Raw genomic sequence first — 22,554 nt, 5'->3', positions numbered from 1 at the left:
GTTCGAATGTTAACACTTCCTCAATTGTATGTCCGTGTCCTGTCCATCGGTAAACACGTTATTTGTGAGCGTGAAAAATGCATGACTTTCGGCCCTCTTCTGTTGCAATTTATTTTTGACAGCAAAGCGCTTTGCCATTCCACATGCGGCGAATCCCGCGACGCCGTCAAAACTTATCGTAAAAAAAAAATAACTACCGTAGAACTGTACATTCCAGTCGCATTCGTTCTGTCGCGCGCGTACCCAACAAAAATAGTTTACAGTTTTATTTTGCTTTTTTTGTTTTTTCATATATGGCACAATGCTTTCTCATGTCCTCGGGAACATACATGTACCATGAAACACAAAATATAGCGGGAAAAGACGAGAATTTAGCCGCCAGCAGCGTTTGAAAGTGCGCCTACGCAGGCTGCGCCTATTGAAATCACAGTCCGCTCGGTTACGGCTAGGGGGGACGCCGGTGAGAGCCTAGCCTCAAACTCAGTGACTAGGCTCGAAAACGGTTTGTTGCCCCTGGGGTCGAGTGTTTTTTGGAAAGGTGTATAGTAGCTCGGAAAGCCGCTAGGGAGTCGAAACGAAAATGGCACCGTCCGTCGGTGCCAAGCACATGCAGTGGTCCGTTTTCTCCATTTGAAAGAGAGCGATGCAAAGGAGATTCATTCCGAGCTTGTAGTGGTGTTTGGGAACAACGCCCCAGTTTATGACACTTTGATTAAATGGCGCAGACGCTTTCAGTGTGGCCGAATAGGAGAAAAGCATTTCAAGGACGGCGACCAAGTGATTGCTAAAGTGGAGCGATTCCTGAGCACTCAAAACGGGAGTTCTATAACAATCGGCTCCGGCATATGCTGCATCGCTGAAAAAGTGGCTAACTTTTGGTGGCGAACATGTAGCGAAAATCTCAACTCCTACTCGAGTTTGATTGCTGAATCTCTATTCCTTCGTAACAATAACACAAACTTTATGAACGCCCTTCGCATTTGTTGTGTGCAGACTGAGTTGGCTTCCAATAGACCGTTCCATTAGGGTCATAGCAGAGAGGGTAAAAGAGAAAAAAAATTCACTCCTCCTCTCCCCCGCAAGCCGTCCGCCCCGCCGAGTGGGCTGTAGCTAGCGTCCGGCTGGCGTGCAAACTCTGTTTAAAATCGCGTCATTTTGGAACTTTCAAGCGCAGATGCGCAGATTTTGATACGCCAGTTATCATGTAATACTATGCTAGATAAAAAGACTCACAGGGTCCAATTGCACTGTTACCTGCGTGCAAATAAAAAACAAAAATAGGGAAAACTGTCAGATTGGCCGGTCTCTTTGGCGAAAAGAAAATCCGGTTGCTGTACCTTTTTTTACTATACAAAAGTTCGTACTGGTGTAGGCCCTTAGCGACCATGAGTGGAAGTTTGAAATAATAAATAAAAACGCTCTCCTGCCGCAATACACGCAGTAGTCGAGGGCAGTACTGCTGGCTGACTCAACTGCTATTTCAGTAACGGAAAAAAGATATGCTAGTTTATCATTTAGCAAAATAGAACAACAGAGAGCTATAGGCTGATTTTGGAGTAGCCACAACTATTCTAAGAACGCGAACCACTTCACAACGGCAGCCACGAGCGAGAGTTCGGTGTTCGGTAGAGCCCGCCGATACAGCCCAAAGATGGAGAACGGTAACCTCCCGGTTTGTCGTCTGCTAGCGGAGTCGGCGGCGTGCCCTCTCTCTCGTTTTACCCCGCCGAACCCGCTGAACTTCCCGGATGTGTGGAGAGGGCGCTGCGGTCGAACAAAATGGTGCCGCCCAGAGAGCGCTTAATGGAATGGTCTATTGCTACTATTGGCTATACATGTATATTTATAATTACATGGCAGATTCGGGGTCCAAATGACTTCTAGTGACTGTCCATGACATTCAGTCCCTATTCCGAGTTATTTGATTGTATGAAGACTGAGTTGTCTTGATATGGCTATTATTGGCTATATGATCATATTTATAAATTATATGGCAGATTCTGAGTTCAAATGACGTCTACTAACTATTAATGACTATTGGACACAATTTTGAGTTATTTGATTGTGTGTGGGCTGAGTTGGCTTCCAATGACTATTATTGGCTATTTGATCCCATTTCTGAACCATATGGCAGATTCAGGGTCCGAATGACTTCTTGTGGCTATCAATGGCTATTAGTCACTATTTCAACTTATTTGATTGTGTGCAGACTGAGTTGGCTTCATACGGCTATTATTGGCTATGTGATCTTGTTTAAAAATTATATGGCAGATTTGGGGTCCAAATGACTTCTAGCGACTATCAATGGCTATTAGTCACTATTTAGACTTAATTGATCTTATGCAGGCTGAGTTGGCTTCCAACGGCTACTATTGGCTCTAGGCATCTGATATTGACCTGGTTGGCTCGCATTGCCGAAAAATGGTTATTAGTGCTTATTGGTTGCAATATTGTGCTATTCTATACTTATGAATGAAAATGGCTTCAAGTGGCTATTGTTGGCAATAGCATATCATCTTAACAATATCACCTTAAATCACTTCAGAATGAACATTAGTGACAATAAGAGACATAGTATTCATGATGCTTTGAATACGAATGGATTCAAATTTCTACTATTATTGGCTATGGGCAGTTCATGGCCGAATCGGCTTGAAATGGCTATACACTCCGTGCGGGAACTATAGGGGGCGCTTTGAAAAACGCGCGCAGCGCCGCTAGCGGAGGAGCTGGCGTTCGACTGTGAGGCGCGTTCAGCAGCCTGCGGCGCCTTTTCGCATGCCAAGCTGTGGCGGCGGAAGCGCACACGGACGAAACTTTTGCTTTTTGAGCCGATAAGTTGAGGGTGACGTTGCATGAGTACTGGGGTAGACCTAAGAAGGGCATCTAGCTGTTCTCCACTTCTTATATATTGAGTGTGAGTCGTTACTAGGTGTAATTTCTCTAGTTGCGGCCGAATTCCGAAAAACAAGACGTCCGCCACCTTGATTGCTCTGGGTGGGAAATTTATTTCGCTCGTCGCTGTAAACCTAGGACTGCTGGAACGATGATATTTGGAGGCGAGTGAGATGTTCACTAAGTTTGTGCACGAAGAGTGCCAAGTTTCTTTAAGACAACAGGTGTGAAAGTTAGGTTTCTAATGAATGAAGAAATAAAGCTGTACGGGTTATCCAATATTCGACCCAAAATGTTGTGTTATAGCGGCTGTGTAAAGCGCAGATTTGGGCACACAGGTGCTTGGTCTTGACAGTAACATGACACAGCACTTAATATACAAAAAAAGGTGGCATAGGGAAACCAGGTGAAAATTTGGTTTGGCGGCGTGACTCAATGGGAACCGGTTTTGATCAGGAAAAGGCTGTCAAGAGAATACCACTGGTCGGGGGAGGCGGAGACTTTAGAGGTAGGAAGGGACTAGTGGACTGTACTTCCAATTGAAACAACTTTACGAAAGGTGGTTCCAAAGCCGAGAAAACAAAGTTGTCGATCAACGCACGGTTTGGCCGCCAAGGGCTTTTGCGGCCAGCTGTAGTGTAATAACCTGTTGTGCGAGGTGCTGATTTTCGGCGGACAGGTACTTTGACATGACCGTCACTTGGCACAACACTTATTATAACAAAAAGAGTTGGCATAGCGAAACCAGGTGGAAATTTAGTTTGGGCGGCGTAACTAAATGGGAACTGGCTTTGACCGTCAAAGGCTGTCAGATAATACCACTCATCGTGGGAGGTGCACACTTTATAGGTAGGAAGGTACCAGTGGACGGTACTTCACGTTCGAACCACTTTGCGATAGGTGGCTCTAAAGCCGAGAAAAAAAAAATGTTGTCTACAGAGCTCGGAGTGTCAGCGTTTCCATATCCAAAATGAGGCTGGTCAAGAAAGAAAGCACACCACAAAAACTTCCATACTCAAACGTCGATTCTCCAGTGATTCCGAGTTTCATTGTTGTTTTCTTTAGATTTATATGTCACTTTTTTTTACCTTTCGAATCTTTTTTCATGAAGTACAGATTGCGTGCCATACTTGTCCGGAAATATCATCGACACGTACGATGGGGACGAAACTTCTTTGGAGGGCATTCCTCCAACGAAATTGGCACTGCATACCTGCGAGTGTGGGTTCGTCCCATCGGCGCTGACACATGTAGGCGTTACTGGTACGAAAACAAACGCAGAGCGCAAAGCGGCATTGTAGAATATGTCAGCCGTGCCGACACAGTGGCAGACATGATCGGGAGACCAAATTTCTCACGTCGTACGGCACGGGTCCATCGTTGTCGCTGTCCCACAAAACATCGGCGAGGTGAAAAACTGTGAAACTTTGTCTCCACGAGATACGACGCATAACTATTGAAGCACTTAATGACGCAGCACAGGCAGCACTTCATGCTGTGAACCCAGCGCAACCGCACCACTCCGACTTCAATGCGTACCAACTACGCGGCGTGGTTTCGGTTTCGTTTTCTCTGGGGTTCTCGCTGCCTACCTCCAGTACCGGCCGCGCGGCGGCGCGCCAGTCGCGTCGCACGGAGTGTATACATGTGACATGTCTATCAGCAACTATTATTGGCAATTTATGCAATTGGAGGGTGTATAGATTTGAATGACCTCAACTGAATAATATTGGCTATATAGGCATCTATTCTTGACTTGGTTGCCTTGGGCTGGCTATTATTGGGTATAATCATCCGTTCCTGTGCTGGTTGGCTTGAATTGGCTACAAATGGCTATAAGTGACTAGTATTTATATTTAGCAGCTATTTCTTTGTCTACAAACTGGAATGGCTTCAAGTGACTATTTTTGGGTATAATCATCTATTTTTACCACATCGGCTTCAAATGGCTATGAATGACTATTCGTGAATATCCATTGAATGACTATAAATGGCTAATCATGAATATTCACAATTATACTTGCTATAGCCATTGCTAGCCCATTGAAGCCAATCTGGTCAAAAATGAACGATAAGAGCCAACAGCAGCTACTAAAATTAGTATGGTTAGTAAACACTAAAATTGCTCATAAATATAAGACTAGCCACTGATAGCCACTTGTAGCTATCTCAAGCCAATTTAATAAAGAATAAATGCTTATTGTCAATAATAGCCACTTGTAGCCAGTTTCATCCAGAAACACTGAAATAGAACCGAATTGTTAATTAATTATATTCGCTAATAGCCATTGCTAGCCATTTGAAGCCAATCTATAGATGCCAATAGCTAACAATAGCCACAAAAAGCCATTCCAGTTAGTAAACACAAAAATCGCTCATAACTATGAACACTACTCACTAATGGCCATTTGTAGCCATTTCAAGCCAATTAATAAAGAATAAATGCTTATAGCCAATAATAGCCACTTGTAGCCTGTTTTATTTATAAACACTGAAATTGCACAGAATTGTTTACACACGTTAAAGGAGCTGTGCAACAATTTCAGGGCTTTGCTTAAATAATTGTGGAAGTTGCTGCCTGACACTTCTGAAGTGAACTACAGAAAACAGATTTTGCCTGGATACCGTAGTTTTTATTTAAAAAAATGAAAAAGATCCAGGTTTTTGCCGCCTCTCAACTCGTACATCGTCTTCCGGGTCACGTGCGCAGTGACGTCGCTTGGGTAGGCGCGGGGTTCCGGGAAATTCCTCTCTCTAACGCCATCAGTGAGCGGCGAGAACTCATCCGCTCACGACCACGTGACCGCGTCACCGCATGCTTGCGATCAACATGGCCACCGGCTCCTGGAGAGGCGAACTCAACGAGGTCGAGCTCCAGATGCTGGAGTACAGCGAGTCACTGGGGCTCGTTCCGTACGCGGGGACGCCGTCGAAATGTCTGAGTGAAGAGGACGCGCGGGCGGTGCTCGACGGAAGCCCCAGCCCGACTCCGGACCCAGATTCGTGGCGGCTGACCACGACGGCATGGTAATAATCGCACATGCTGTTTGCAGGTAGCTTTCGTCTGACACTGGCTTATTCTGATCTCAGGTGCTCGTGCAAGAGGTGCGGCATCATGCCGACGCCTAAAGAGTGCATCTGCTGCAGGGAGTGTCCCCCCGCGGTCGCGACTCGCCCGGGAGGGTGCATCACGGAGCACAACAACTTCGCACCGATCTGCCTCCAGCCCGGCGTGCTCGAAGTCGCGTTCTGGGCTCTGCAGGAGGCAGGTCGTCACCCGGCGCCGCGAGAACAGAAGTGCGTAGTTTGTTTGAAATTTCCTTGTAGGAAAGTGTTGCTCATTTGATAGACATGCTTCCTGCGCTCAGGGATTGCAGAACGCGACCCCGCTAGCACGTACTGCATACGCCAGCGCAGGTTTTCCCTTATAACCAAGAGAAAGTTATCTCTGGGAAACCTTCTCCTAAAATTTTGTTCGGTGATTTTATAAGTTCGACTAGAATGTAATAAAACGCCAGTGTGATGCACACGGCAAGTCTTTCGCGCACAGTACCGACCCCACTCCCGTCTGCAAATATGCATGCAATGACCATGCAGACGAGCTGTCCCCTGCTGTGTGAAGCTTTGCATAGTTAGGATGCTCACTGGAGTGGAACAAAATGCTTGTGGCCTACTCTGTGCAGACCTTTCTGGGATCCTTCGGAATGTGCTGGCCAAGTAAAGAAGCTCGAGTACTCAGTGGTCACGGAGCCTCTCCTTAGTCCAGCTTATACTTCCAGACCTCACTTCATACTAATCCCAAGCGAAAAGGAAGCAACGGAAGCGAGCGCAAAACTTTGGGCCTGCTAAGCACGCGTTCGTGAAGGCAAATCGTTGTCGAAGACAGCGCACTCGTGCCTGTAACATCAATTTCAGTCATACAAAAAGAAGAAAAAAAAAAGGAATAGTTTATCAAGGTCTAATTTTTTGGGTTTTCCCTTTGTGAAAAAAGAAAAGGTATGCCTTATTTTTTATAATGCAGGAGTTTTTAAACATGTGACAGTCTGGGGCTGACAAAACATTTTGGGTGGCGCACACGCACGTCACCATGCAGATATTCCCATGGAAGAACACAACACTACGTTTAGGAGACTGCATCACAACTCTCTGAAGTTGCCCAGTTTATTTGAGCACAAGGTCTTGTGTAATAGGACAAAAGGCGGGTGTGCTCTGCATGAAGTGGCCCTATTACCCGCTTATATTGTTCAGCCAGAAATCGCAAAGTACAGACAATCAGTAAAACAAAACATTCAAGCTCGACACATGATGCTGTTTTTTTATTACATGCGGTCAAGTCTCCTATGTGCACAAGTAACATGGTCAGGCATTCATTGCATCTTATTGCACCGTCCAGCTTTTGAAAACATCACATCTCTGTAGTCCTGCGTTTCACTTAATTAGATACTCCAAAGTAAATCTTGATGTATTTTCATTTGTCACATGCACCTCAATTCCATAAACCTGCCCTATACTCGGAGTCCCAACTTGTGTGCAGTGTAGGCACAGGCACGAGCGCGTGGCTTCCAAACACACCCTCTGCGTGCAAGTGCTTGTGCACACAAAACACTGTGGAAAGCTGTGCCTGCACTGCACACAACTTGAAACTGAGTATAGTATCATCGAGATGTGTAGTGTGTCTTGGCTGGCACTTCAAACATTTGTATCAGTGGTAATTGACCAGCTTTGTCCTTATAAATTTTCCAGGCTTCGTTTTGCGGCCTATCACCAATTCGTGCGGTGGATGTGGCGGAGGCTGGGACGTCGCAATCGACGTGTTCTACCGGCCTGCGTGGTCAAGAGGATCCACGATGAATTCCCTTCGGAAACGTATATGGGGTTTCATGATGTAGAATAAAAATGTTGTAAACGCCACATTGTTTCACTAAAGTTTTTGCAAGCATACTACTTTATGCACCCAGACAACAAAACATTTCGACTGATTAAAACAAACATACAACTTCAAGCACTGATGCTGGTTTTCCCACAGCTTACAAAGCATTGCAATCAATTTTGCACTGTTCATGTAGTCATTCTACATTCAGTACTTCCTACAGCTTACGAAGCATTGCTGTTTATTTTGCACTATTCATGTACAATGTGCTGCAATACGAAGGACCCACTGGGAGAGCGTGACCGAGGCGGTGGCTGGCGGGGGCACTGCGGGCAATTTCATTCTGCTTCAAGGAGAGGATGCTCACTCGGGGCTCAGCACAAACTGATAAGCACATCGCACTTTAGCCGAGGCTTGACTCGAGTGAGCGTCCTCCCCTATCAGTTTGACACAAGACTTATTATGTGAAAAGGGGGCAGACGGGATGTAAACCAAACGTATCAACTAAACACACACAAAACAAGGCTGCAAGGCAAGGTCCCAAAAACATAGTGCATTTGCAGGTACTCAGATTGTGCTACATATGAAGTGGTACTCGCAGCTTGCAATCAGTGTAAAAGGTGATGTACGCTAGACAATAATGTGCCAACATCGGACACCCTGTTTCGTGTCCTTGATTTGACATGCCCTAATGCAAGGAAGACGACTCCCCCCCATGAATGCTCTTGAGGACCCTTGGGGGTTTGTGTGAGAACTGCTGTATCCGAGTGTTGGTGTGCCCTGCATATGGGCACGCTGACTGGCTGTCCCAATACTGTAAAACCCTTTACTTTTGCAAGCCCTTAATTTGGTGAATTTCGCGAATTGAAGGATTAGTGAAATTTAGGAGCATGCGAAAGAAAACACTGGCCTCTAGAGGCCCTCAATTCTCACTTTTGGAATTCACAAAATTCGGGGGTATGTTCCTTTGCCTGAATTGCAAAAAAGTGGGGACTGTGAAAATAAAGCCAGACCAAGCTCATACTTCGTTCCCTCTCCTTCAACCTGGTAGGCACAAACCAGGCCATGCCTCTTTGGTCTACTGTACTGTAATGAACAGTTCAATAGTGCAGTATCCTAGGAGATTCTAACACATCCATGGACACATGATCCGAGATAGCTATGAATGTGTAATAAACATGTTTTGTTCCGAATCATAACCGGACGAAATTCATTCCTCCTAAACGCAGACAACGCTACAAATGACCAAGAAAATGTGCAAGAACAGCATAAGGATCGCCCTGCAATGAAGTGGAATGGACCCCGACGCATCCAACAAATGACACCTGCCTAGCAAGATGGACTAAGGCGTGCTCCCCCCCATTTCCCTCCTTTGACGCTCGTGTCACTGATACCAATAATGTCGGCACTGAGTGGTCAATGTGGGTAAAACGGTTCGAGGACTTTGTGGTCGCCTGTGGAATCAAAATGATGCCAGGAACACCGCCTTTCAGTTGCACTATATCGGAGAAGACCTCTACGACACTTGCTGCATGCTACCAGAACCTCCAGTGACTGCGCCTGTCTCAACCGCAGCAAAGTTCTGCAGCGACACAACTGCTCTATACACAGCTACACGCAGGAAGCTCGACGCTTACTCCTACCCCAGGTAACTACGAGCTTCGAAGTTTACCGCTTTCAGCAGACGAAGCAGGTGGGAAGCGAGTCACTCAACCTGTTTTACGCTTGACTGCGGCAGCTTGCGAGGCACTGTGTGTTCGTTGGCCTGGACACCGAGATTAAAAACCAGATCCTCATCACGACAAAGTCCTCAAGGCTGCGCCGCTATACCATACAACACGACCTCGACGTACAAGGAATACTCAAGCAAGGCCGGCTATTCGAAGAGGCGAAGCACAACGTCAGCATCATAAAACAAAACTCTAGCAGCCCGACGAAAACAAAAGAAAGGTGCTCGCAGTGAACACCAAGCCATCACCACCTCATCTGTCAAAGAACTGGGAAGTGTGCAACATGTTACCAGTACTTCCTAACCCTGGTGACAAAGGCTACACCGAGATCGAGGCACAACAAACAGATGCAGCGAGGAAAAGATACGACAAGGCATATGTCAACAAGTGACATTACGCACAAACGTACAACTTCATTTCAAGTCAACTCGCGCTCTGCAGAGAACAGCAGCACAACAAATCCACCCCATTTTATGACCCCAGGTCTTTCACTGTTATCTCATTCCGAGGATCCTGCATCAAGGCATCTCGAAACGGAAAAGTCGTCAGGCAAAATGCCAGCTTCCTCAAATACACAGTGCGAGCGACCAGAGCCCCACTCCATCTCATGTTACAACAGCCCCAACTGCAACAAGAACTCAACCAGCAAGTGGAGTGCGCTGGTATTGTGCTTGCAAAGCAAACCATTACTCCGTTGCGTTGGGCGCCTTCTTTCCAAAACGGCTGATTCTGGCAGCAACCAGATCCTCCTTTGGTGGTCTGTCGCAGCTCCGGTTCAGGTTTGGCAGACGCGGCGTCCTCGCATCAAGCTTGAAGACCTCCCTCAGAGGTCCGATGTCCTTGCAGATTGCCACGGCCCGAGCCACGAGCTTTCCGACGTAATCTGAAAAATTAATTTATCATATTTTTTGATAGCTGTAGTTTATATCAAAACATTTTACTTCCAGTTATTTCAGTTTCGGTGCAAAGTCGGTAGCACCGTGATACAACATATGCGCCTTCATAAATTTCTGCTCAGAATTGTATACTCTACACATCTATATCACATAAAACAGGTGTCAGCTCGCATTTAGATTTATACCCGCTGTCCCGGAAAGAAAAGTTTGCACAGGTGAAACCTTCTTCCTCCTCAGCTGCCTATTTTCCACCTTGCGTGGGTGATTATGGCCCTCATGTGAAATTAAAAAGAGGGTGCCTCTCATTAAATTAGAAGTTGCTGATGCCATGGAGTAGATGACATACTATCTTTTTGACGTATAAATCCAATGCCGTGGGGCAGACGACACATCTTGATGCATGAAGCCAATGCCGTGAGCAACAGCAGTTTATCTGAGCACTTAACTTATGGGCAGATACTGTCCTGGTCTACAGGGTGTCTGATGTCAAATTCTGTGACTTTTCCAGATTTTTACCTATTTCGATAAAATACTCGGACTGTTTCGGCAACATTCAGCATGGCTATGCTGATGTGATACCGTCGCGCCCTCTTCTGCGCCACTGTGACACTTTCATTGGTCATTTCCCTTGATTTAGTCAACTTTTTGATGATTTCCTTGATAATTCCCAGACTTTTCCTGATGACTGAAATCTTCTGAGAATTCCAGGTTCTCCCGGTTGGTACACACCCTGTGACTAATCAGTCATCAGCTGTAGTCACTACGTAAATTGATCTCCTAATAGTACAGGAATACCAATTAAAAAGACCACAGAGTAGAATTCTTTCAGAATACCATATGTGACTTTTGTCTTTTGGGGGCAGACGGTGTGATGCCCTTTCCTGGCCTTGGGCGATCTCACTGCCCACTGCCTTTCACCCGCCTTAGTAGCGGCCTGCTCCCTTTCGCTGTTCTCATTCCAGTGTAGCGCTGCTACACGGGTCCTGAACAAATAGAGAATGCAGACAAACAAAATGTGGTGCAGCTCCCACAAACAGTATGTGCTTTGAAATGCCGCCCGGTATGTTTTGATGAAACTTCTGCATTCTTAGGTCTTCCTTAGCAGTGGAGATAGCAGTCATGTCATTTGGGTCTGTGCTGGAACCTGCACACTGCCACGAATCCAACGAAGGAACGATAAACAAACAGGGTGAATGATAGATTTAATGGGGGTGAACCTGTGCCCAAAGGCAAAGAAACAAATTAGAATAATGGAACGTCGCAGGCACCGATATCGGCATGAGAGCAGGGTTGAGCACTGGTGATGAATGGCTCCATACTGTCCCGCCAACTCTTCTTTCATGTTACACTGGTTTCTTGAACATCCGAACGAACACGATCGGGCATAGAACTTTCTAAGTCGGAACTTACCACTAATTATGCAATCATTCTAGAACCTTTCAGTAAAGTAGCAAAATAAAAGCACCCATGGTTCCGGGTATTGAATCTCGGCCACCAGCGTGAGAGCCCAGTGCACTGCCCAGTAGGTCAACCAGGCTATACGTGCAGCTACATAGAGTTGCATATTTAGCAACTCCGCTCTATCTACTGAGAAACAACGGTGATTCTGACGGAGCAGGATGTTAAAAAAAAGAATTAGGCCACCATGTTACACCCTCACACTGAGACTCTCGTCTTTCTGAAGAATTCCGAAACACTGAAAGAACTTAAAGGGCAACTCCGCTTCATTTTTGGTTTTGAAAAAACAATGCAGTCCTCTTCAGTATCGCCTAGGAAGACCACACGTGAAATGTTACGACGCAGTTCTGTCTAAATGTTTCTTAAACGGTCCGGCAAACTTTGCAACTCGCCAAGTTGCCGAAATCGGCTGACTTGAGCGGGCGAATTCAGGCGCAACCAACAGCGCAGTCAAGGCTACGGCATGGGCAGAGCCAACATTGAGCTAAATGTCATTATCATGGCCCCCTTTAGCTTGTTTTCACTTATCCGGGCGAGCGTAGCGCATGACGTCAGCAACGTTTCCTCTCGGCGCTTAGCGGTGTCCACGTGATTGGTGTAACGCGCCTGCGCAGCGCGTTTCTTGGGAGCCGTCCGGCCGCCCGCCGTGGTCCCGCCGTCTTCCGTGTCACAACCGCCATCATCGCCTCACCGATTGTGATTATTGTCTCTCGGAGTTTCATCCATACTACGGACACCACATAAGCCATAAGTCTGCACACCACATGTGCAGACTTATGCCGCAGTTGTGCAGACGTCGTTGAATGCCGTAGACACCAAAACGTGGCAAAGAGTGAGGTGCAGACGACACTCGCACCAGCCACACGCCCGACCCAATCCTGCCCGTCGTTGGGCCGAGGATCACGTGACATCTCATACCACGTGATGGTACGAGATGGTACCAACACTTGGCGGCCCGAGGCCAATGTTGCCGGGCGGAGCCAAAGTTTCGGTTTCGATTTCCGCTCGTGTTTAAAATTAGGTTTGAAAATATATATCCCATTTTTTGCGAAGCAAACGACGTAGTGTGTTTTACTAGGTCTTTTTAATTTGAAATTACTCATTATCCCGAAATCTTCGAAATTGAGTGGAGTTGCCTCTTAAAAGGGTTTCTTATTATTCTAAAAAAATAAATAACAGTGGACGAATGCCGAAAATGACAACATATCCTAAAACGGAAAGCAGTGAGCTGAAATGCACATCACAAATATATCACCTGCTTTCCGGTTAGCTATGTGGGTAGTCACCAACACCTCCTTTCTCTAACATTTCTCTATGTGTTCTGTGAGTACATACCTGGCGAGCATGCCTTTTGTGCGAAAGGCAGCCCACTTGGGTGCAAAGCGGTTGAGCACACTATGGAAAGATTCCAATCCATAGGTTTGTGTGTCAGGGGAAAGCTGGCGCAGGTCCTTGAGTAGGGACTTGCTGGACACGACGTCCACAAACCTGGCATGGGCAGGTGTGTCTAAAACAAACAGAAAGCAAGATTAAGGCTTGCAGCACGAAATTTTACCTGAGTAACATTTAGTCCATTTACATTGGAACAATAAACACGATTTTGAAGTTTTATTTGACGGTTATAATATGTTCCGGGCACATCCCTAACAATGTTGGTAAGTTTTAGGTGGAACTGATCCTTGTGTCAATTTAGAAATTCCATCAAACTTTGCACTAGGAGCAATGACAGCGACATCCCGAAGAGCAGGAGAAGCAGTTGGTAGGTGTGGGAGAAGACAAAAGAAGCGGCTCCTGTCCGCGCGCCAAGAGCAGAGACGTCGCACCCGACGTCTCTGCTTTGCTACCACTCGCCGCAAAAGTCATGCTTGACAGCCACTAAATGCTACCGAAACCGATTAATTCGGTGTTGACGTCACTTCTGATTTCGGAGGACCAGAAAATGAAATTGAGGATAGCTAGTTTCGGTTTCGCCAGTTTATTTGCAGGCATGAAATATGCGTCGCCGAATTCTATAAAACGTTGAGGAGCGTGTTCAGCATCCAAGGAGTTCAAACACACTATTTTCTAAACCTTTTTTTTTTTAATTGTGTTTATGGTCCCTTAAACATTACTGCATTTCATTTAAGTCTATATTTCTTTCATTTATACACTTTACTCATTCCAACTCAGTCTTTTCTTTAAATGGTTGGATAGTTACAAGTAAGGGTGCAGTCCCGGAAATCATACATTCAAGTCTATGTAAAATAGGTGCGGTAATTCAGTCTACAGTCAAACCTAGTTAATTCAAAGGCTTGTTTTGCATGCAAATATGCTGACTACGCCTAAAACACCACCATGGCTATTTGGCAACAAAGCTGTTGGCAGTTGAAGGTGTTTCGTATAACAGATATCTAGATGTCGACACACTTCATAACCTCTGGTCAATATTTTGAGAGTGAAACTGTGAATGGGGTCAGACATAAAAACTATCGCATTGCTTGTAGTTTCAAGCTGCCGAGTGCTGAAAAATGAGAAAGCTGCATTGCCTGTTGTGAAGTACTCCTTCAACAAACCGAACACTGATCACGTTTGCAGATACATTTGCGATATGCATAGTGTTTACTAAACTGCCAACAGTGGAGGACAAAAAAAAGTATTGTTTGAGTGCTTGCTCATAACTCGAAGGACATTTCATTAGAAGAATTTCATTTTTCCTGTCTGCTCCAAATCACCGAAAGTCAACTTGCTAAGTAGAACCTTTAGAGACATGTGAAACGTCTACTGACCTGGCACCAGCCATTCACCATCTTCGATGGGCTCATGAAGGCACTTGGTGTACATCCCGGGGTGGTCTGCATGGACGTCGACCACGTGCCTTGTCATGCTCGACCAGGCACCCACCAGCAGGTCAGGGTTGCCCCGGCTCGCCGTCGCACACCAGTACATGTGGTTGACCGCCGGCTGTGCCCACCCAACCAGCGAGCCACAGTCATGGCTCTTGCTGGCTGCGTTAAGGCTCTTCTTGACACCTGCAGTTCGACCAGTGTGCAGAATTAGCACTTGTCTAGTTTTTCGAACAGCTCATCTGCAAGAAAATATTCAACACAGGAAAAGGAAGCATCTCACTTGCAAAACATATTCACGCCTTTTTTCACTGCTGCCTTTATGTCAGCTGGTAATGCAAACTGCCCATCATATTTTAATAAACTAAAGAAACAAGTGATGTGCATGCGAAAAGCACAAGAGAAAACATCATGCTGCTAGAATCATAGTTTTAAGTCTGTTTATAGTTCATTTAATTGACATAATTTAGACACTACAAAGAGAAATGAATCATAGTCGAGATTGTGTAGGTGAAACCAACAGGCATAGACGGTTTATCCCAATTACAAAGCCACATCAGCTTCTCTTCAAAAGAGAGTCACAACACAAGGGTTGACTACCAACATATAAAAAGGCAGAAAGAAGTAGCACTGCTAGGCAACACGGCTTGCAGACATGCCAAGGGCATTTTGTCATCTACCTTTCTCAGGTTTTAAACATTGCCAACTGGCAACAGGTGCCCATTTATTACCAAGTGATAGTGCAGACGCTGGAGTCACCAGAACTTTGCTTCTGCCATGTCGGCAGTCAGTGTAGGTTGTCTGTTTATGTACGGTAATAGGACCATGAGAAATGCCATTTACTCTTTGACACATGCCAGACGTCGAAGAAGTGGAGGACAGCCGGCTCTTTCTCCCTCATGTGCTTGGCGATTGAGCGGTGCCTGTCCGTGGCCAGGGACCGCACTGTCAGCTCCTTCTCCCTTGCAAAGGCCAGGGACCTGATCAGGCCTTCCTTCTCCATACTTCCACTGTTGGGAACCGCCTCACACTGTAATCAGAGGATAGTAGAACAAGTTATTTCCAGTTGCTCTAATCAGTACATCGTCCGCTGCATGTATTGACATATCCTGCAGCATTACCGATTCAGCACCGGACGCCAGATAGAAATTTTGGTTTCAGAGCTTGGGATCAATCTGACCATTGCTGTATTGGTAATGCTGTCACGAACAGAAGCAGTGGATGTTAGTAAAACTGAAAAGCTGCTTTTTATAAGGCGAATCTGTGCCTCCAAAATGAAAATATTGTGCACCCTGCAACGGTGGCAATGGGCCTCGGCCGGACGACTGACTGTAGGCAGGCGCTATAAGTCACTTTTATAAACACGCTACCGTCTACCACATTCCTACTACACCCGTTTTCACGTGAAGAACACTAGTAAAAAAAAATCCGGCTTCTCGCTGAGCATCATTAACTTCCCCCTTTATGTAGGAGAATTTGTGGGTGAATTGTAGGTTAGATATATGTTATCTTATTAAGCCGTACACACTCCAAAAGCCAAAAGCATTGCTTTTTCCTCCGACAACTAAATCTCATAAGAACTACTTTGCGCTGCATATGAACAATGTGCAAAACTTGTTTTTTTCTTGAGGTGAAAACGGGTATAGATAGTTAAAGAAGAACAGATGTGCCAACAGACTAAAACAAGAACTTTCGAGATTGTTCTGGGTCCTCCCAGTACCCTAAATAAAATAAGAATTAAAAATGTGTCCGCTGCTGGGAATTGAACCCCACGCTACGGTGTCCAAACCATATAGGCAAACCGCCCGGCTATGCCTCAAAAGCTGCGAACGCATCAATACTATACAGTGTGGGCCCACTGAATCTGACCTCTAAACAGACCACAAAATTCAATGTATTGCACTGAGATTTAGTACTGGCAGGTGGTGTTTGCCTACTTGGAGGTGCTGCCAATGAATGGTGCAACCTGAGACACGAGGATGCAGCACCTTGCGACGCCACATCCCATACCAGAAATGGGGCTAAAACACCGCAGCTTGAATAAATTACAGACACATACTGCACTAAAGGACACATCAGAAGCTTTCAGAAGATTGTCTGTTATCTAGGCACACCCTCGATGCTTCTGACATCTGTAGGTAGCACATCCAAGTAGGCAAGCACAGTCTGCTAACACTGTCACCATAGAATGCATATAACACTGACAAACAGATTCTTGCAACCTGTTTAGAAAGGCCAATTCATCGGGCCAATGCTATACATGTCTGGAACAAGAGCTTTGTGAACTCTGTGGGTCAAGTACTTCTGTGACATTCCGTAGAGACACATGGTGGGTGAAAGGGCAAGAAATGTTTGAAGCAGAAAAGGTCTACCGAAGATTGCGGGTGACCATAATACAAGAAACGAAATTTAATCTTTTTCAAAAAAACCCGAAGTATAAAAAAATAAAAGCTGCCTGCTTGTGTTTTTCAGAATCACTCCAAGTTGCCGAAAGCCACGACGACCTGGCTTTGGTCACAACAGTGCCAAATGACATTGCCAAACACAAAAAGTGCCAAAAGCATTAGGTTTAGTTAGAAGCTTTGCTGTGCAACTGAGTGTATTAATTCTGTTTCACAAAATTACATGTTATTGTAATGAGGACGATGGATCCCTTCCTTACCTCTCCTACCTGAACCTGTTCTAAGTGAACGATCTTGTTCACGTGGGGTGCATGAAGAGAGTACGTCAGATATTTTGCGCTGTAGCCTGGGGAGTCGCACCTCCCGTCACCAGCAAGGTCAAGGGATTGGTCACGGAGCTCTCCCAACAGCTTCTCCTGCTCCTCCTCCCACACCTGTGGGAGATAAAAGTAAAATGCTTGGTACTTTAGCAAGCAGTGTGGTCAAACACTGCATTGGGATACAAAAGCATGTCAGATAATGCTCATAAGATAGCATCATAATCACCTGTTCAACAGCTGGGATCAAAATTGCCCGCTGGTAGTTTGTGTATGTCTTCATTGAGATCACCACGATGTTCATTAGGCGGAGCAGGCGCAGCGTGATGGTTGGGGAGGCCCCCGTGAACAGGACGAAGCTGGTGATGAGGAGGTTCCCCAGAGGCCTGCCGTTGATGTAGGGCTGACTGTCCCAACGGTTCTTATGCCCAGCGGGGCAAGAGGTGTGCACCATCAGGAGCGTGCCAATCGTGCTCAGTGACACACTGCAGGGGCTGTAGCACGTCTGGCAGACCGCAAACAACTGCCGCAGGCTGCTCTCAAACACGAGGAACTTTCGTTCTTTGTAGTCTGGCTCTCCGGACACAGTGGTGGCACTCCTGGAAAAGTTGTGAGTGCTTACTGATCAACAGTCACTTCTGTGCTTGGCTTACAAAAACTAAAGGAGCAATGCTGCCTTGTTCATTTTCTGAACCGTTCACTAATACAATTTCAGAAACATTCGGTCCAAGATGAACCCTACTTATAACAAACTTCCAAAAAGAATTTGCAAAATGGTTTAGTCAAGTTTATTTATTTGTTATTTATGGTCCCTTAAAATTCAGATTGATATTTACATAAAATAAGTTGGGATCACAATTTGATGTTGTCTTTTCGTATATTTGTTAGCATGTGAAACCATTGCAAAGCACTGGCAACTACCCCTACCTGTTCTTGAAAAGAAAAAAAAAATTCTGTGCTGTGAAACATACGACCCGAAAGGTTTGCAATCAATAGCAAAGCCACCACAGTCGTGTGGAACACTTCTCGTTCTTCTTGCTATGGCCTGCTCTTGATCCGTTGTATTGGTAAATTAAGCAGCAGTACAAGCTGGAACAAGGGTACTCAGGCAGGAGGCAATAATGCCATGCTAGGAGCACTAGGTCCCTTACTGCTGCATTGTGGTGTTTGGTTCTGTGACTCGGCATGCAAGGGGCAGCCTAAGCGGCATTTTGATCAATTCAGCTAGCACAAGACATGTGCCAGCACATATTGGTGCCAGCTGTAAATGTTCATTCATATTTAGCCTGCCTCATCCCAAGAGGAAACCATTCTTACTCGACAAAGCCTCCTTTGGTGGGTGGCTCCCACAGAGGGTCATCGTCGCAGTCGTCGCCGTCGTCGTCGTCCTCTTCTTCCTCCTCCTCCTCGTCCGAATCACTGAGGACAGGGCTCATTGCACATGCTGGGCCCGGTCTTCGCGGTGGCACTGCAGAGGTAGTGGTGGTGGAGGCGAAGGCTGCGGCAGTGGTTGTGCTGTTGCTGCCGGCAGTGGTGCTGCTACTGTCGGGCGTCTCCAAGTCCTCGGTCTGTACCCAGTGGGCGGTGATACCTTTGGCGTAGGAATTCCACTGCGTGCCTGAAGGGCAAAAAGAGGTTTACTTATCCGACTCTTCATCCTGTTTGACTAGTACAAGCCTCCACAAAATGGCATTCTAGCAGTAACATTTTTTTTCTTAACATTTAGAAAGTGGAGACACATAAGGGACGTCCCTTATGTGTCTCCACTTCCTAAATGTTTTGAAAAGCACCAACACGCTCGAATAGTAAAAATTTTTTGGTTATTCCACATTGAAATAAACGACAACCTAGACCTGGAGAGTGAAATACAATGGAAAGTCAAAGAAGGTGAAGGCCAACCAGGGCTGTGCATGCACACTGACTTTCGTGTTAGCTTTCAAGGTAACATGTGCCTTCCGCAATGCCGCCTGGATACAGGGCCCAGACCCCGGCCCCCTGCATCGGCTGCAGTTAGGCGGTGTGTGGTGTGGGCCTGGTGAGAGTATTGCGCCGGTGCTCGGCTGAAAGTGTCTCAGTCGCGCTGGCATGGCATTTGGGCTCGGCTGGAAAAAATATTCTGTTTTCCCGTCCCGAATGGTGCTGGGGGCTCCGGCACTGGGACTTTGTATCTAGGCGGTGTTACCTGCCTCTCCTTTGTTTCGTTATTTGTTTTAATTTGCATTCTATTGCTTCGGCTGGCTGGCTAGCAAACGCTGATAAGTAAGGGCTCCAGCCTATCTGTCTAGCTTTGCAGGTCACCTAGTGTACCGCTACCTTTGCTAGAGATTATTATTATTATCTAGTTACCTACAACAAGCAGCAGCACGTTTATAGGGTTTACCTGGCCTAACGACAAGAAGGAATAAGACTACATCCCTCATGTCCCAGTTAAATTAAGAAATAGTACAGTACTAAATTTGCGTAGAATTTATGCTGTTGCTGGTGTACCATCAAGTGTGTTCATATGTGTCATCTGAGGGCACTTTATGTGCTCGTTCGAAATTTGTCCACAAGTTCTGGGGGCAGTAGATGTCATGGCGTGGGCTAGTGTTACATTCTGGAATGCATTACCCCTTCCTCTCTTTTTCTTCCCGTAAACACATGAAAGGTGGAGTTTTGGACGCAATGTTCGACACTTTCCACAGAAAGAAGGAATTCAAAATCGTTTGAGCTCGAAGCAAAATGAAACCGCATAGAAAAACAAAAACACCATGCAAACGCGAAAAAAAAAAAAAAAAAAAAAAGCACATTCGCGCAGTATTGTCAATATTCGCGTGGAGTGCCGTCGGAAGGCACTTGGCAGAGCAATGAAGACCCTTCCTACAGTTTCTCCTGCAATATGACGTCAAGCACGCGAATACAGGCGGCTTTTTTTGATGCGTACCGGTAGATCGCTTTCCCAGCCATCGGTCTGTGCCCACAGAACTGTCCTTCGTGCCAGGCGGCCTCGGAGTCTGTGCGGGTCCCGGATTTTCATGCAGGTCGGCCTGGACCGCTGTGTCGCGTGTCGCCGGTCGGTGACGACAATGACAGCTGTGCTCGCGAGGTGTGGTCCTCTCGAAGCAATCCACCTCCACCGGCTCATCGTTCTGCTAAAGCAAAAATGTTCGTAAACCTGTGCTCGAAAGGTTCACGACCGTGTGCCGCTCGCGAACGTGCGACACTTACCTCAGTTCTTCGGCGCTTCGACGTTGGCACGGCTGGGTCCTTGGCAGGGGAGAGGCGCTTCGCAGTGGGGGGCAGTCGGAGCGAAGGAATAGCATCTGGCTTCAGGTAGACGTTCTTCATCGTCTGCCCGGCATCGCGAAGAACACTTGGCAGGCGACGGTAGTCGCGGTCGCTGTCGAAGTGTTCGGAGCACACGCGCACGTCTGCCTGTCCAGGGTCCCTTCTACCAATCCTTCCACACCACTCACTTCTGAGACGTTCTTCGCGTGGTAAACGATGGAACTGGAGCTTTTTAGCACGGACAAGAGGGCTTTGTGCAGTCCGGTTAGGACACAGGAGAACGGAGCACCCGGTCGGCATTGCCGAGCGGCGACGTTCGAAGTCGAGATCGACACGGCGGAAAACCAAACCAAAGCGCTCGTTCGGCTCCTCGTGCTAGCCGCTGATGCTGCTCGAGCTGTCGGTTTTATTGACCTCGGGTAGATGGCGCCACTAAAAATTTCTGTAATTGATACTACGTTTTTCAAGCATTTATGTTGTTGGGACGGCAATATTTATGGAAAAGATACCCTTTATTGAGCAGGTATTTGCAGAACTTTATATCTTTTATACAGGTACCCAAGTGACGTCACGCGCGTGTTTCCCATGGCGGCCGCTCGCGGCTGCAGGTCTGGGAATATTCTAATTTTTACCTCGCGATTACGCGGCGAAATCGCAACATTTCGATGAAAGGGGGTGTGTTTTCTGTCATTTGTGACAAGGTGAACAATATCAAAAGCAGAAGATGCCAATTCTTTCAAAGTTAAAATCGTTGCACAGCTCCTTTAATACCCATTGCTAGCCATCAATTAAATCCAATCTGCACAGAAATAGATGTTAATAGCCAACAATAGCCACTTAAAGCCATTCCAGTCGGTAAACACGAAAATCGCTCATTACTATCAACACTAGTCACTAAGAGCCATTTGTAGTTAAATCAAGCCATTGCCATAAAAATAAATGCTTCTAGCCAGTAATAGCCACTTCTGGCCATTTTCATCGATAAACACTAAAATAGCACGTAATTGTCAATTATACTCACTAATAGTCATTGCTAGCCATTTGAAGCCAATCTGGTCAGAAATAGATGCTAATAGCCAACAATGGTAATTTAAAGTCATTCCAGTTAGTCAACACTAGAATGCCCATAAATATCAACACTAGTCACTAATAGCCATTTGTAGCCATTTCAATGACATTTATCTCAAATTTTATGCATAAGCCAATAATAGCCGCTTGAAGCCATACTTATTTTAAGCACCGAAATAGCACATAATTGTTTATGATCTCATCAATATCCATCAGCAGCCATTTCACTTCCATCTGGTCAAAAATAAATACAAATAGCCAACATTATCCACTCGAAGCCATTCTATTTCGTAAATCAAGCAATAGTTATCTACTACTAGCGGTCTGTAGCCATTTGCAGCCAATCTAACCGAAAATAGGTGCTTATAGCCGATAATAGCAACGTGAAGCATTCTCATTCATAAACACTCAGACATCAGATAATCGCTATTATATTGACTAACAGCCATTAGTAGCCATTGAGCCAATCTGGTCAGAAATATATTCTAATAGTCATCAATAGCCACCTGAAGGCATTCCAGTTTATAAACAGAAATAGCTCAGTTTCCATTACTTATTATTATTTGTAGTAGGCTGACGTCACGTCCCGTTTTGGCCCGGACAGTCCCGTTTTTGAGGTCCTCTTCTGCCGTCCCGTCTTTTCGTCCCAATAAAGAATCATGTCCCGTTTTCGCAGGAGTGCATAGTTTTGAAATTGGCACCAAGCGAGTTGAAGCAAACCGCAACTATGCCTACTCGTCAAAGGGATATGTTAGAAAAATTACCGTAGTTGCTTTAAAATATTTACTCAGAGAGTAAACTTTAGAACCGCTCTTCAGTGTATTTGTTC

The 22,554-nt window shown here is 45.9% G+C and overlaps 3 protein-coding genes across 4 annotated transcripts in view; 2 read left to right on the top strand and 1 right to left on the bottom strand.

Annotated features, from left to right (window-relative positions):
- LOC115313488 (luciferin 4-monooxygenase-like) overlaps positions 1-22,554 on the top strand; it is a 107,531-nt gene that overhangs the window by 45,649 nt on the left and 39,328 nt on the right. The gene's annotated exons all lie outside the window — the stretch shown is intronic.
- LOC121047554 lies at positions 5,684-7,758 on the top strand. 2 transcript variants are annotated; one of them, XM_042293270.1, is made up of 3 exons: positions 5,684-5,922; positions 5,986-6,192; positions 6,579-7,758. In XM_042293270.1, the coding sequence occupies exons 1-3, from the start codon at positions 5,711-5,713 to the stop codon at positions 6,742-6,744; spliced, it is 585 nt and encodes a 194-aa protein (XP_042149204.1). In that variant the 5' UTR covers positions 5,684-5,710; the 3' UTR covers positions 6,745-7,758. The 2 variants fall into 2 exon arrangements, 1 of the variants encoding a protein (XP_042149204.1); XR_006078255.1 differs by lacking the exon at positions 5,684-5,922 and having other exon boundaries at positions 5,930-6,192; positions 7,639-7,758.
- On the bottom strand, positions 9,034-21,219 carry LOC121047555. The gene is made up of 9 exons (XM_042293269.1): positions 20,598-21,219; positions 20,314-20,518; positions 18,708-19,008; positions 17,620-17,989; positions 17,334-17,507; positions 15,515-15,701; positions 14,615-14,857; positions 13,185-13,356; positions 9,034-10,378 (listed from the first exon to the last, which is right to left on the bottom strand). The coding sequence occupies exons 1-9, from the start codon at positions 20,955-20,957 to the stop codon at positions 10,300-10,302; spliced, it is 2,091 nt and encodes a 696-aa protein (XP_042149203.1). The 5' UTR covers positions 20,958-21,219; the 3' UTR covers positions 9,034-10,299.

The sequence above is a fragment of the Ixodes scapularis genome, unplaced genomic scaffold, assembly GCF_016920785.2.
Source record: "Ixodes scapularis isolate PalLabHiFi unplaced genomic scaffold, ASM1692078v2 PGA_scaffold4__175_contigs__length_147842914, whole genome shotgun sequence".
Classification (NCBI taxonomy): domain Eukaryota; kingdom Metazoa; phylum Arthropoda; class Arachnida; order Ixodida; family Ixodidae; genus Ixodes; species Ixodes scapularis.
Note: the sequence above shows the minus strand (reverse complement) of the source record. Positions and strands in the feature narration are given on the sequence as shown.

Bases quoted from the DNA above. Each gene is read 5' to 3' on its own strand.
- LOC121047555 (XM_042293269.1), bottom strand. From the start codon at position 20,957: ATGCCGACCGGGTGCTCCGTTCTCCTGTGTCCTAACCGGACTGCACAA. The intron at 20,519-20,597 runs GTAAGTGTCGCA...TTGCTTTAGCAG, and splicing joins CGAAGCGCCGAAGAACTGAG to AACGATGAGCCGGTGGAGGT. The intron at 17,508-17,619 runs GTGATTATGATG...TATCTCCCACAG, and splicing joins TGATCCCAGCTGTTGAACAG to GTGTGGGAGGAGGAGCAGGA.
- LOC121047554 (XM_042293270.1), top strand. From the start codon at position 5,711: ATGCTTGCGATCAACATGGCCACCGGCTCCTGGAGAGGCGAACTCAAC. The intron at 5,923-5,985 runs GTAATAATCGCA...TTCTGATCTCAG, and splicing joins CGGCTGACCACGACGGCATG to GTGCTCGTGCAAGAGGTGCG. The intron at 6,193-6,578 runs GTGCGTAGTTTG...TACTCTGTGCAG, and splicing joins CCGGCGCCGCGAGAACAGAA to ACCTTTCTGGGATCCTTCGG.